General features: G+C 36.9%; 1 protein-coding gene across 1 annotated transcript in view; it reads right to left on the reverse strand.

Annotated features, from left to right (window-relative positions):
- PPP4R4 (protein phosphatase 4 regulatory subunit 4) overlaps nt 1-9,703 on the reverse strand; it is a gene marked incomplete at its 3' end in the record, with an annotated part of 41,282 nt that extends 31,579 nt beyond the window's left edge. The window contains exons 1-4 of the mRNA XM_084270378.1: nt 9,638-9,703; nt 1,716-1,863; nt 983-1,056; nt 5-111 (exon numbers count right to left, since the gene is read on the reverse strand). Of these exons, the coding sequence (XP_084126504.1) occupies nt 5-111; nt 983-1,056; nt 1,716-1,863; nt 9,638-9,688 (380 nt within the window). The 5' untranslated portion in view covers nt 9,689-9,703. The remainder of the gene's footprint in view (nt 1-4; nt 112-982; nt 1,057-1,715; nt 1,864-9,637) is intronic.
- Between the last annotated feature and the right edge of the window lie 6,493 nt (nt 9,704-16,196).

Consider the following 16,196-nt stretch of genomic DNA (forward strand, 5'->3'; position numbering starts at 1 on the left):
TTACATATGAGCTTCAAATTTGTTAGCTAATTTCCCCATGATTTTACAGCTAACTAATCGTGACTGGAGCGTCTGGGAAAGCTGTGCTTTGGAAACAAGCGGGTTCAGGATCTATATTACAAAGGAAAAAACGAACAGAAGAAATGGGAGCAGTAAATAATGTATTACTCTTTGTAAAACAATATCTAGAAAAACACATCCCAAATGTCACCTAAACCTTCCATGGAATTAATCAGTACTAACAGTAATGATGCCTATGTACATTAAGAGTCTATTTGAAACCTGCATTTAATATCCAGTGCTAATTATTGCATATTAAACCCATACCTTGTCCGAGCCAGCAGTTTATGATTCACATCACAGCCACAGTTTTACATCTATCTATTTGGGTCTTTTCTTTAAATTAAGTTGTATATGAATATTTATATCTATTAGATGGCCATTTTCACAGAAGGTGTTAAATATGTTCCTGCACAAGATAAAAGCAAACTGCAGAGAAAGGAAGATAAAGCCTCTCTCAGGTTCTTTCTCAAAGGTTTTCCCAGGAAACATTTCTTTCACTGTAGAGCTTTGAGGCAATGATTGCTCTTGACCATGCATACTTTGGGGATTTGTCAGGAAGAGATCCAGGTGCCAGGTGAAGAGGAACATTACACAAATCTCCTCTAGTCCTCCACATTTCCTCACTCAACCTCTTCTGCAGAGCTCCATAAGGATAATATACAAGGCAGGAAAGTCTAATAGTCTTCTAATAGCATTTTTCTCCTCCTCTTTTTTTTCCCTTTATTTGCTGAAGAACACTACATGTTTTTAAGGTCACCTCCCCATCTCACCATGTAGTACAGTCCTCTCTACAGTATGGTCCACAAGCATTACTGTTTTCACAGGCATAGAAGGTCACAAATCTTACTGAAATGAATGAGACTTGCAGTGAAACACAATCTTACAAACTAACTCCTTGTTAGTAGGAGAATATTATTACCTCATGTCTGATAGTCTCTTTTGGTAAAGCTTCTATTACAGCAAGAAGAGTTTCTAGCCATGCATTGCTGACACCTGTCAAAAAGAAATGGGTTATATGTTATGTTGTAGATATAATGGGCATAGCAAAACACATACCAGTTTTACAGAATCAGTTCTCACTTTTTACACACACCTTTTCAAAGGGCTGTGTATCTAAAAGCCACAAAATTAACACTAGAGACTTCAAACTAAAGAAATAGGGAAGGTGAAAAGCAAATTTGGTCCCTATTTCTTGTACATTTTCAATTGCTGTACAAAAATAATAATAATGTTCCCGTTTGTTTTGAAATTATCTTTTCCTTCATTTAGAAGCATGTTCTTTTTTATGCCTACTGAAACCTTTTGGTTTTACAGGAGGCCATCTCATTTTCTTTGTGTATTAAAATAGTGTCAAAAAAAAATCAAGAAATACTAATCATCACAGAACTAACAGCCTCCTTCCTTCCACTTCCTCATCCACAAAATTCTGGTGCTTCAATAAAAGCTCAGACTCAGTAACTTTGTCCTTCAAAGTGATTTTGTTTATTTCAACCAGATTTTCATTTAAATGTCAGTATGCAAAAATCTTTTCATTCATGCAAGCCTGGAAAGAAAGTCTCAGTGATTGCACTCACTGCTTTACGCAGCACTGTACAGTCACTAAGGAAACAAAATACATTAATCAGTCATCAGTAGAGTTGAACAGCCCTGACCTGCATCTCTGTGTTCCAGGTTCTGGAGAATGATGTGTAGGAAGGAGTGGGAGTATGTATGAATGGACACTGACTCCTCTTGCAGAACAGTCAGAAATGAAACAGCAGCTGTTAACTGCATTTCCACTCCTGCAACATGCAGCACCTCCTGTAGAATTACAAATTGTATCAGTTTAGAGCATGAGACAGAAACGTTGTGAAAGAACGTTCCAATTTTTACATTCATTTTTAAAGAGAGAATAGCAAAGAACCTGGGTAAACTAGAAAAGCGGCTGTAATATTACTTTCTCTTATCAGCAATTACTTAAGATACTAAAATCTCCTATGGCATGTGCCCTTTAAGGAAAATGATGTTAATTGTAATATTTTTTATGACTTTCTGTTTCATCAATACATATGGTCAGGTTGTACAAAATGAGAGATAAATACAGACCAGCCAACAATTGCACTTCTGCTGCTTATGCATATGAATTAAAAAGAAATATTTCATTCATCTAGTGAAAGATACTAAAATAGCAGAAGGCAATTTAAATTTCATCCCTTGCCAGCTGACATGGAATACAAATGTGTGTGTGTACATATAATCTTAAGAATAAAGCAAGATCTGCCAGAATATTGATCTAGGTAATTCAGCATTTACTAGTACTTTGCTTTAACATATAATTAATTAGGCTGTCTTTAAAAGCATCAATTCAATAGTTAAACAAAGATAATATATGAATGAAATAGTATGTTTTTTGAATTAAATAAAAAAAGGAATTTTAAATTTCAGATTATGCACATGCCAAAGAGCTTGCAGGACCCAATCTATGACATGGCATTCATTGTATGTGTATATATCAACCAGGTGGACATTCCATATGTTCACTTCTCTAAATGCATCTCTCTCATGAAAAAAATAAAGTGCATTACTCTACTACTAAGGCATTATACTCATTTACAAGTGATTTCAAACTCAGTAAGAGTTCCTATTTACCTCAGTAAGTACGTCCTGTTTAACAATTCATACATGTGGCTTTTTTTCTTTTTTTAAAAGTGCTTGAGATGAACAGTGTTTTCTCTGATCACGTATCAAAAATCAGTGATAAACTGTCCTGGTTTCAGCTGAGATAGAGTTAATTTTCTTCCCAGTAGCAGGTATAGTGTTGTGTTTTGGATTTGGGATGAGAATAATGTTGATAACACACTGATGTTTTGATTGTTGCTAGGCAATGTTTACAACCAAGTCAAGGACTCTTTGGCTTCTCACACTGCCCTGCCAAAAAGGGAGCCAGAGATGCACAAGAAGCTGGGAAGGAACACAGCCAGGACAGCTGTCCCAAACTGGCAAAGGGCTATTCCATACTGTATGGTGTCATGCTCAGTGTATAACCTGGGGAAAGCTGGCCAGGGGTTGGAACCACAGCTCAGGAACTAGCTGGGCATCGGTGGGCTGTTGGTGGTGAACAAGTGCGCTGTGCATCACTTGTTCTGTATCATTATTGTGTTTTCTATGATATTAAACTGCCTTTATGTCAACCCACAAGTTTTACTTCCTGCCCCCCCCACCAGTCTTCTCCCCCATCCCGCTGCTGGAAGGGGAGTGAGCAAATGGCTGTGTCATTGTTTTAGCTGCCTGTCAGGTTAAATCACAACAAGCTGATATTTAATTTTAAAGATTAAGAAAATACCCATTATGCCCCTAAGTATTACATAGCAGAGAAAATAGAGTTTGCAGAGAACATGTGAGAGATTATTTAGCAGACTTTGTTTGCTTCAAAATAAACCAAGGTTTCATTAAACAAGTATTAAACACTTTATGTATACAAATGTGTAATATTTTAGTTTATCTGATTTGAAAGAGGACCATTACTTTGAGCTGACTCAATCTACAGCCACTTATATTTGTCAAAGTATTCTCTGTGTCCCTACTCCTCCAAATGAAAAAACCCAAACAGCATTGCACAGTTTACCAATTGCAGTGTGTTAATATATCTGCATTCAATAGCCATGGAAACCACCCTCTTGTTATGTCCACAGCTTTCCTCTGTCCTTGTTCCTCCATTGTTATTACAACTGCCACAGTAAAGAATAAGAACACCTACCAATTTTGTAATGTGAACGTTTCTGGTATCAGAATACCTATGCATACTGTTCTGGGATTTTGGCTTAGACTTGTTTAAGAAAAATATATCCCAAAACATGATCAGAAGAAATGCCTATACACTGTAGATGCTGACACCACTGCAGACCAGAACATAATGGAGCTGAACTCAATTTTATGTATCCATTCACTTTGTACACAACACAAACAGGACTACTTACTATCAAACAAATAGTCTCCTCCCCCGATCCACACCACTCTGGATAATCATGTGTGAGAACACACTCTCTGGATGTGCTTTCTCATGGACCTCGGGAGACACTGAAATGTGAATTCCTCGATAGCTTACACGCCTGCCAGCATTGCTACTGCCACTCAGAACTGTACAGGTCCACATATGAAGATGTATGGATTTCCCCTTCTCATTCCAATTTCACTGAACTCAACTGACTTAAATATAATTAATTATTTATTTGGAGTGTCACGTATTTCTCTATACATGGATCCTCCACAGATTCTCACTCAAGAGGAAAAAAGCTTTTCCTGTCTTATTCAGACAAGCATATTTAACAGAATTTATGAGTATTAGCACGTTCTTGAACTATCCTAACGTCTACAAGTTAAACACAGGCATCAAAACTTGCCAAATTTAGAAAGCCTGGCTTATTCCAGTAGCTGGAAAACACAAAATTCACCTCTAGTACAATGTAATTTATGTCCTGCAGCAGCACAACTCTCTTGAAAGAATGCTGAAAGCAGAAACCAATTCTATCGTTTTCGTAACTGCACCAATATGACAGAGCTCCTCATTTAGGATTAGAAAGACACACAGAAATAATGGACCTTAAAATCAATGTTAGGAATAGGACAGCGAGAAAATCTTAAACTATAAAATCAACTAAGAAACAAGAACATCTTTCAAGGGGAGACTGAAATGTTAGAAAAATAAGTAACTGTGAAAATGAGTTGGGAACTAATCAGCACTGAAGAAAGCTTGAGTAGCCATAGTTTTCTGCAATCACAGCATTTGGAAAAATCTCCTTAGTCAATCAGATAGACACCTGCGATCTCTTCCACTGCTGCTGGTGGCAGTGCCCAAGGATAGAAAACAGGGAAAATACAGCTAACATTATTCAAAAGCAGAAATTTGGTGCACAAGAAGAAATGCTGAGAAATATGCCTAAGCTATCCCTAAATCTGCATTTCAATGATTTCCAAGGTTCATGAGGAGATGCATGCAGCAGTCCAGAGTGGGCATCTCTATGGAAAAGAAACCATACAAATTTTCCACTTAATTTTAAACTGTAGAATTAAAAAAAAAAATTCATAATCTCACTCCTATGTTAACATCTAAACGATACACAACTTACTCTTTATTAGCATAACAAAGATACTGACAGTAAAATTGATTACTTAGTTCTGTGCTTATGTCAGACCTAGAACACTTACGATAGAGTACAAAGGTTATTTGATATATTTTTATTTAGGTTTTAGCACTAAGTAATTTGCATATAAACATTTCTATACTTATAAAAAGCGACCAGGTTTGTTAATTTCTCATAAGTGAAACAAAACTTTGTAATGCATCCAGCCAGAACATTTCTTGGTCTATTTCTTCCTGTATCTGTTTACCCTTGACTTTAATAAACACATTATTTATTTATGCCTTTGGGTTCCTGCAAGTACACTATATATATACACTCATTTCCATGCCCAGTTAAATGATGACAAAAGTTTCAGAAAAATAGCACCCTGAAACTACCATACAGCTCATTTTTCGTGTGCAAATTTGAATTCACAAGTGATCTTTCTCAAACTACAGAAGTGAAACCAAACACAGTAATTAAAGCCATCTTATTTCCCCTCAATACTAGACTCTACTTACAAAGGTCTAATCACAGTTTGGTTGGATTACACCTTTACAGACAACTTCCATTTAATGGTCAGGCCTATTCTGCCAAAACAAGGATAAGAAATAAAAAATAAATTAAAAAAAAAAAATCGAGTGGTTAATGATGACAAACACTGGTTTGCAGTTAAAAGTGCAGAGAACATGGGTGCAACAGAACCATTCTTCTATTACAGATCAAATAAGCATTAGATGACAGAGCACCATCGAAGAACCTGCCTTATGAAAGTATAGCCACAGAAATGTTTAGTTATATATATTCCACAAAGTTTTCATTTGTAAAGCTTAAACCTGAAAAGAACACTTAGATTTAGACTGTTGTCATTATATTTACTCTTTTACCTCCTTCTTCTGCCAATTAACTTCAGTTTAATTTAATTTACCATCTACAAAGTTACTCAGTTTGGATTTAAACAACCCTGCAAGATGAAAACCACACTACTTTTCTCACTTATTTGCTCAAAGATTGATCAAAATTATTTTTAAAATTGTCTGCTTAATTTATAATTTTTGTGTTTTCAACCCCCAACTCTTGTTTATTCATACACTGCTTTCAGTTGAATGGCCTCTAATATTATGCAGGGAGACACTTTTACAAAGTAATTAAGTACCACCTGATCTAAACACATTAAGTTCAAACTCACATCATACAAATATTTTCCAGGCCCCAGGTCCTGATTGTGTTAATGAGCATCCTTTAAAATTTCTTTCCCATCCCTATATAAAGAAAAATTAAGACTAAAATCAAAAACTGTATTCCAATATTATAGTTTTTATTGCAGACAGAGAGACAATGACAATGCTGCTCCACACCCTGACAAATAAGGGTAAAAAAACCCAAACCCAGAGTTTCTTATTGCTCTTTCATTTCAGAAAGAACTGTGCTCTCAAGCCAGAAACACCAAAGACAAAAATGCATTTGGTAGGTTAAACAGAAAATAATTTTTTAAACCCTTGTTCTTGAATATAGTAGGTTGGTTTAGGAATGAATGTATTATGAATGCCAAAATAATGTGTAGTATTAAGTAGAGAAATGGTGCAAGTTAAAGGGATCTCAATTCTTTTCCTCAAAGCATTTTTAATACATTATAACATTTTTTTAATACATTATAACATTTTTTTAATACATTTATAACTTGGTAACATATATAAACAAAATGCCTATTGACCTCCATTTAATAGCACAAAACATGGTAACAAGTACTATAATGTTTTCTACCCAACCTGTTAGTCTCTACTAGTCCTGAGTTCTAAGGACAGCTGTGTCTTGGCTGTTTGCTAAATTTACATAATCAGGCACAAGTTGGAGCAGCTCCTCTTAGGAAACAGGAGTCTCATAGGATCACAGAAGTCTCAGGAGATAGTATGAAGTTGAAAGGTGATGTCTGATATTCACAGAATGGTTTGATGCTGGAAGGGACCTCTGGAGGTCAGTTTGTCCAATTCCCCTGCTCAAGCAGGGCCACCTAGAGCCAGAACATGTTCAGACAGCTTTTGAATACCTCTAAGAGAGACAACAACATCTCTGGGCAACTTGTGCCAGTCCTCAGACACCCTCACAGTGAAAATGTTTTTTCCCATGGTCAGAGGGAATCTCCAGTGTTTCAGTTTGTGCCCATTGCTTCTGGTCCCATCACTGGGCACCACTGAAAAGAGCCTGGCTCCATTCCTTCTCTTTGCATCCTCCCTTCAGGTATTTATATACACGGATAAGATCATCCTCCAAGCCTTCTCTTCTGCAGGCTGAACATCCTGTGCCCTCTCAGCCTTTCCTCACAGAAGAGATGCTTCAGTCAGTTAATCTCCTTCGTAGCCCTTCACTGTACTCTCTTCAGTATGTCCATGTCCAGAACTGGACACAGTGCTCCAGGTGTAGCAGAGCAGAAGGTGAAGAAGAGGGGAAAGTGCTCCTCAAAGTGCTGGCAATGGTTTTGGCTGATGCAGCCCAGGATGCTTTGTGGCAGGAGCACACTGCTGGCTCATGTTCAACTTGGTGTCCACAGAAGAGTATCTGCTAAGCAATAATCTTGAGAACTACATGTGTATTTGCTCCTCCACTTTCATTCAATCAATAACAAATGAACAGAAAATAACTCATTATTTTTTCATAAATACTGAAATGTCCCTTGAGCAGCCTCTTTCTAAATATTAGGAGACAGAGGGAAAGTTCACTTTAAGACCAATTCCACAGCTTGTAAGAAATTCACCAAGTAATTTTTCATTTCTTCAAAACTTCAGCAAAGAAAACAAATCTATATGAGACTTCACTGGAACAAGCAAATATCATTGGTGCATTTAGTAATCATCTCCTTGGTAGACAGAACACTGTATAATGATGGAATGATGTAACTTGGCCATCTCACCTTTGTTACTAATGTACCTATTTAACTTTCTTATAGCTGGCAATGAGAAACTGATACAGACATACCAAGAAAGCTCACAGCAGCCACTCCAGAAGATGATTTCTTCTCATCCATAAAGTGCCTGAGATACTGGACAATGTATCCGAGGAGATTCTTAACATAACTCAAACTTTCAGTTCAATGTATTTTAGATTATCAAATTCATATTTATCCTGAATCAGTAACTAGTTAAACTCCACTTAGTGACTGAAATAGTCTCCTTGAGCATTAGTGGTTTGAAACAGGAAAATAACATTTCTGTTGGCAAATTCTGTTAAAAAGGGAAATAATTTTAAACTATATGAGGGAGTGGGAAAAAAACCCTAAATTCTACAAAGTGACCTGGAAAAAAAACATCACTAAATCATACTACTGAAAATGTCAAACATATCTCTGAAAATGTATGGGGAAACTGAGTCTGTCCATAAAATTATGAACACAAGAGTATGCTTTCAATATAAAATTTCTATGTGGAACCCTTGTGAGTTTCACCTCTTCTTCCATAGAGAGCACATACTTCCATAGAGAGCAGCTACTACAGCCAAACAGCTACTAACAAACACAATGTCCCTTTAGCTGACAATGTGTATAAATTAGAATCAGGCTTTGACCAACTGCAGGAGACGAGGTGCTAAATCAAAATTTTGATGTAATCATATAAAAATTGCCTCTGGAATCAGTAGAAGACTGACAATACACTGATCCAATAGAAAAATAAAAACCTCAGAAATTTGCTGTTACCAAGATAAACTTTCACATATTTTGATAGCCAAAACCAATGAATCTTTACACTCAGCTGGTAGCCTTAAAATCACTGAAAGCCACTCTAACACCCCAACTGTAGAAATTTTCTTCCTTGGATCTATTCTGAAACTATCCTCTTTTAGTTTAAAACCAATACCCCTTGTCCTATTGGTACAGACCATTCTAAAAAAGTCTGCCCCCACCATTCTTACAAGCCTCTTTTGAGTCCTGAAAGACCAGAAGGTCTCTCTGGAGCCTGCTCTTCTCCAGGTTAAACAATCATCCAAGTATCCTTTATGCAAACATATCTGTATATAAAATTACTGTGTAACATTACATGGCCAGCATGTATCTACCACAGCTAGTAGTGGCTTTTTAAAAATGTGGAGGGCACCATGTGAAACTTCAGACAGTTAAAAGCAAAGAATACATTTCTGGAGAGCAACATGAGAATCTTAATGTTTGGATGGAAGGAGACTGGGAATGCCAAAATAAACCATTATGACTGGTTGGTCCTCAAAAAGATTTCTCAAAAAGCTGTCAAAACACTGGTAAAACTTTATCATATGTAAATAGTATTAATTCTACTTTCTTTTCCTGTTGTAATTTTTTTTCACTAATACCTGCAATATTTTGTAAATTCAGTGAATTCATATGGAAGATCTACTGGACATACCTCTTCTAGACAGGGAGTTTGCAATAAATGTAGGCTGGTTTTTGCCTTTGTTATAATACTTGTACTGCCAGAAAAATATACATCCAGACCTCATTATAGAAAACTTACTCTGATTTTTGGTAAAACCCGACGAAGTGTTTCTGCAGGATTCTGTCGCATCAGGACTGGAAGATTTGCCACCACACTCGTTCCTTGGATATCCTGGCCAGAACTTAAAAAAATAAATATATAAAATACATTATTCTCTATGCCTGTTGCAATAAAAAAAAAACCACAAAACCCTCCAACACACCCAAATGACCCAGATAGTTCATGTATTAAGTCAAGAAAGATATTACTCTTTTATATAATATGTAGTAAACATTACAACATTAAAATATCAACCATAAAAGCTGTTACATATCATTCCTAATAGGGAACGTTGTCATTTTTAGTGTAGCTTTGGAAAAAAAAAAAAGTAAAATCTTTTCAAACTGGATGATCAAGGCAGTGGTTTGTGGAAGCTTTAATATTACAGAAATACAAGCAATAAATCATAGAATGGGGACAAACAGAAGATACAGAGGAAAGCTACACTAAGCATACAGCTTTTTAACAGAAATCTACTGTTTTTTTCAGATGTGTTGTAAGATGTGTGTTGACAAATATGTTAAAAGGATGCAAAAAATTTGGTTAGATTATAGGTCTTGTAGGTTTTTCATCATCTTGTGTCTCTCAATGGTATCCTGCCGTTCAAAGAGGGGAAGCAAAAGAAAAAAGGCAGGATGGGAAAGGATAGGCAGCAATGTAGAAAAGGCATGAGATGAAAACAAAAACCACCCAAGTGGATAAACTTCCAGAAGAGAATCAGAAAGATAAGGGTTCTGAATGTTAAAATTTAAAATAAAACTGAACATCAACAGATCCTTTTTCCTGTCTGAATGCATATAAACCATTTTGCTAAGCAAATTACAGTTTGTTCCAACAGCTAAGCAACTACATTTTTAAATAAGCACACAAAGCTCAGCTGTACACATGCAATTTTCTTAGCATGACATTACAATTATATGTACAACATGATTATATGCATAATTTTAAAAGAAATTCATACTAAAATGACTTTATATACTTCCATATACCATTCCCTATCCCATCAACATTCCACATTTTCTTAGCGAAATGTATGAGCTCAGGAAGGAGACTAGGTACATATAAATGGTCACAGGACAGTGGATTTGCACAACCACCTTCCAGTTTTGCTCTGCCTCTGAGGCATATTAAGGAACTCACAGTTAAGATGCAAAGAATTTCTGCAGCATTTAGAGCTGAAAAGATCTTTACACATTCCATTAATGCATCATCCTCAACATTCATGTCTTTCAGAAGATCAAATCAAATTATAGGTACAGTCAAGCAGGCCAATTTAGATCTATTTTGCTAAATGCATACAAATGTGCTTTTAAAAATGAGGATATGTTTGTATAATAGGCAAGAAGGAAAAGTAAAATCTTTGGTTTAAAATCAATAGAGACTAAAACACCCCAACAGAAGTATTTTAATATCCTACTGGAAAGACTTTTTTTTTCTTTGCACTCTATAATTTTTCAATGAAAAAAAAAATAAACCAACCAGGTATCACCAACATTAACTTAATTGTGTTTAGCAAACTGCAACTTCAGTGTATTTTTGAAAGAAAGTGTTCTTCGCTGTCTTCGCAAATACCATTTTCCCTGTTAGAAGGCAGTATGTTCTGGAAGATTAAGTACAGGCTGGAAGGCAGGAATTCAGGAATATAAATCCTCTTTGCAAGGCAGAGTCACACACACCCTCTTAGTTCACTTCTGTATTAGGTCTCCTTTCCGCACACAGGTCTAATGACCTAACTCGCCAACTACAAACTACCACTCTGTGTAAGGGTCTTAACATGGGAAAACCTGTGCCACAACAAAACCTTCCCCCTCCAGAGAGAGTAAATCTTGCTGTGGCAGGTATGGTTCATCTCTGTACAGAAAACACCTCAGTGCCTGCAATCTGCAAACGTGCATCTAAAGCATTTATGATGGAATTAACCTACTCTTTGATACAGAGTGTCTGCCTCTAAGATAATTTTCCTTTAAAATCAATAAAGAGAAACAGGACTCAACAAAGAGCAATTTATCTCAGCCTAAAGAGATGAACTGGGTGGTGCCCTTGAAGTTCCTGTTTGCCTTTACGAAAGTGGACATAAAGAACAGCTCTCTGGCTTCTATCTAGCTGCATTGTAGGTACATGATGGCTCCTGCCCACAGAAGCAAATTACCAGCCTTGGTCCTAGAGAATTCATGTTAATGCTTAACTTTGCCACTGCATGTAGTCCCATTGATTTCTCATGTAGTAATACGTTAGAATCATACAATATCTCATAGGGATCGAGTCCAACTCCCGACTCCTGTGACCAATCACCCTCTCAGGGAAGAACCTTTTCCTAAGGTGCAATCTGAACTTAACATCTTTAGAAACGTTTGTGTCATTATAATACCTAATATAACTAATTTGGGACAAAATGAAACATTCCTAATTCCCTGAGTTCCAGAGCAATCAAGAAGGATCCAGCATAAACTGACTCATAGCAATAATGGCTCTAAACAGGTGCTACATACACCCCATAGATGCCTGGAACAAGTATTTTGGGGTGGGGTTTTTTTTTTGATCGACCACATACACCTGAATCATGAGAAAATTAAGAACCCAAACAAAAGAGTTACCATAAATTTTAAGACAAGCAAAAACTGAGCAGAAAGCTGTTAACACTGTACTAAGGTCATCACACATTTCTGTCATCAGGGCTGTAACATTTTGACCTGCTGAGCTAAATTTGGAAATCAGACCAGGGACTTCACCTTTATTGTACCTCTATGTTTACAAAAACAAAGAGTGAACAGAAATTGCAGCAAGAGATGGGGATCAACACAGATATAAGAAAAATATGCTGAAATTCACAGCATCAGAGTGTATTAATTAAAAAAACCCTCAACAGGCTGAAAACAAGACAAATTTAAGATACATCATTCATTTCAAGGTCAAGAGAAAAAGACTTAAAGAAGCACAAAAACAATGACAATTTCCTGTATTTTTAAAATACAGGTTATCTTTTTCTCTTGGTATCTACCTGACTTTAGTAATAGAAAATTACTAATCCAATACTGCTTTTTTAAAAAAAATATGCTGTGCATTCCAACTGAGAAAATATATTGATATTTTTGCAGATTTTTTCATCATCTGTTAGGACTGCTACTGATGTAACATTAAGCTAATGTGATTTTCTTAGAAAGTAATAGGAACCAATTTTCTGACTAGTTACCATATACACCACTCTATATTTTTAACTGTTGTCTGTAAACACAAGAATGTTGACAAGTTTTGACAGGGCAAAGCTACACCAAAGCCCTTTTTAATGCCAGTCAAAACCAGCAAGAATGGATTAGAGCACAGATTTTAGACTGACTTTAATATTAGCATCCTGCAATCTTACTTGGCAAATGCTTACTAGCTCTCAATAAAAACAGGTCTCCCAGTAACATCTAAACTCAGTGAAAGGATGGTATTCTGTCAACTACTGAAAATGGACTTAAATTAATGATTAATTACTGATCTATTTACAGCTTGCAATATTTTTGCATTATTCAAAACCATTTTATTATCTGATTTAAAGCTATTAATATTAAAAGCTTTCATGTTTATGGCAGATTTCTCTGAGTATTGCATAATAATTGAAAAAAAAAACTTTAAAGCAGAACTGAGAAATCCAGAGCCCCCAGAGTGGAAAAGAGTCACAGGGTGGATGAAGCCCACAACTTCTAACAACACGACTTGCAAGAAAAGAGATGTGCACCTATGAATTATCCAGCAATAATGCAAAAGGTCAGGGTAGCTAGGAGAAGCTATTATATTGAAAAATGTATTCATTTTGTATCAGGATGGAAGAAATCCTAACTGTTAAAAAACTGCAACTGATTTTACCAGTCAGAAATGGAAAGGAACGGGGAGCATTTCCCTTTAAACCAGAAAGGCTTAGTATCTGGCTTGCTGCCAATTAAGAATGTGAAGCAGGAGGCATTTCAACACCTACACAGCCTGTAATTTTCCAACTGCAGAAGATTTTTCTTCTATTTGTACCAAGGAAGCTGCACCATAGATTTTCTTTAAATAATAAAACTTCAGGATTATAGTGAATTATAGCTAAATGCTCAGATTTAGTTATTTTTTGCACTAATAAATATATTAACATATATGCTATATCTTTTCTTTAGTCACAGTAAGCAGAGTGTAATGAAGGTGCTGTTCCTTTATTAACAGTGCTAACTATAGAACAACTCAACAGAGCCCTATACTTAGAAGCAATTTAGATCAACCTCTTTTATGCTAGCAAAATCTACATGGATAATATCACTTAAATGTAAAACTTCAGGACTCATCTTCCGAGTTCATCCTACAGGAGATCCCAGTGACTTTACAATGCAGGGAATCCTTAACCAGGGAGGAAAGCTCTCACACCTGAACACTGCTGTCCTAGTGCTTACTGCCTCTGCAACACCAATTGCTCACTGCAACACCAGGGCTGGTCTAGCTACAAGGCTCCTTGAAGAGCTGGTACTTCTCAGGCACAAGCACAGCACTAAAACTCTCCCTCTAGCCCCTGCATTTGGTTTCACTTTTTTCTAGTCTCATAAAATGAGGTGTAGATTATATTCAGGAGCAAATCACTTACAACCATACAAAGGACAAGAAGTGACCAGGAGCAGTCAGCCTGGATTTGTGAAGGGGAAATCACATCCAACCAACCAACCTGGCAGCCTTCTGCAATGTGATGACTGCTCTGAATGGTAGAAATATTTTAATGTACTTTAGCAAGACTTTTAACATCATTTTCCTTAATATAGATAAATTGATGAAGTATCAGGTAGATAAATGGAAAGCTGTGTGCAGTAAAAACTGGCTGAACAACTGAGCTTAAAGGGCTGTGATCAATGGTAAAGGCAGCCAGCCACTAGAGCTTTACCTCGGGGATCTACAGAGAGGTCAATACTGTTTAACACTTTCGTTGATGACCTGGATGATGGGACAGAGTGCAACCTCTGCACATATGCAGATGAAACAAAGCCAGGAGGTTGACAGACCTCACGATTATGCTGCATCAATACGCAGTAGAAACAAACTAACAGGGATCTTATGAAGTTCAATGGTGGGAAATGCAAGTCCTACAGCTGCAGAGCACTAACCCCAAGCACCAGAACAGGCTCAGGGCAGCCAGATGAAAAGGAGCTTGGCAGGAAAGGACATGGAGCTTCCAATGGACACCAAGCTGCCCAGGAGCTGGCAATGTGTCTTTCAGGCAAAGGCAGCTGACAGCATCTTGGGCTGCACCAAGAAAAGCACCACCAGAAGTTCAAGGCAGAGAATTACTCTTCTCTATTCAGCACAAGAAACTCATAGACAGACAAGAGTGCACCCATCGAATGGCCAATAAAACAATGAAGTGATTACAGCATCCAGCATTTGAGCAGAAGCTTAGATAACAGGGATTTTTACTATCAAAAAGAGAAGGCTTGGAGACTTATTAAGAGCATGGTGCACCACTGGAACAGGTTGCCCAGAGGTAGTGGAGGTCCCATCCCTGGAGATATTCAAGGTCAGGCTTGATGGGGCTCTGAGCAACCTGATCCAGTAAAGATGTCCCTGCTTACTGCAGGGGGGTTGGACTAGACAACCTCTAAAGGTCCCTTCCAACCTTACACATTCTATTTAGTATGTATAAAATCTTTTGGGAGTTAGTGAAGAAGATGGAGGCAGATCCTACTCAGTGGCACCCAGTTACAGGACAAAAGGCAATGGGCACAAAATAAATACATAGGAAAATCCTCATAAACCTTAAAAAATAAAGTTATTTGAGTCAGACTGCTCAATTTTTGGAATTAATTGCTGGGATAGGTGGTGGGTTCTCCATCCTTATGATTCAAAATCTGAGTTCAGGAAATACCCTGTTCTACCTGACACTGCTTTGAGCAGGGAAGTGAACTAGATGGATCTCTCGAAGTCCCTTCCCACCACAACTGTACTATGATTCTCATATTCAGTACAGGTGTTTCCAGGTTGGCAGATTTTCAACAAGCTCAGGGCAGACAATAAGATTTCTTATATTAAAAAACCCTAACTACTTAAATTTGATGCTTAAAAATTCAAAGTTGGTTTAATTTTAAAAGCATTTTTTTAAAATAGATTCTTCAAAACAAGACCAAAGAAGTTTAAAAAGTCCCTGGGTACTCAATTAGGAAAATTTGTATCTATAACAGGAATGAAGGACTACAGCTCCTTCTACAGCATGAAGAAAGATTACTCACAGAATGTTCCCCAAGAGAATATTGCCACAAAGGAGTGTGAAAAGAAGGCAGATTTACATCTCCTCCTCCTTCATTTGCACTAGCCTGCAAAACACCATGACATAAGCTAAACACAGCATTGTAAAGACAACTGAGGTACAATGTTTACCCAAGCTCTGTTTTTTAAACTGACTTTCAGACTGTGGATAACTGTATCAGTTCAGCAAAAATTATTTGCTAAATATCCACCATCAAAACAACCACTGAAGTCCCAGCTTTGCCTAACTTAGTTTTACAAACCTAGCAGTTCTGATGGATGGATGGATGGATGG

The sequence above is a fragment of the Gallinula chloropus genome, assembly GCF_964237585.1.
Source record: "Gallinula chloropus genome assembly, chromosome: 14".
Taxonomy (NCBI): Eukaryota; Metazoa; Chordata; class Aves; order Gruiformes; family Rallidae; genus Gallinula; species Gallinula chloropus.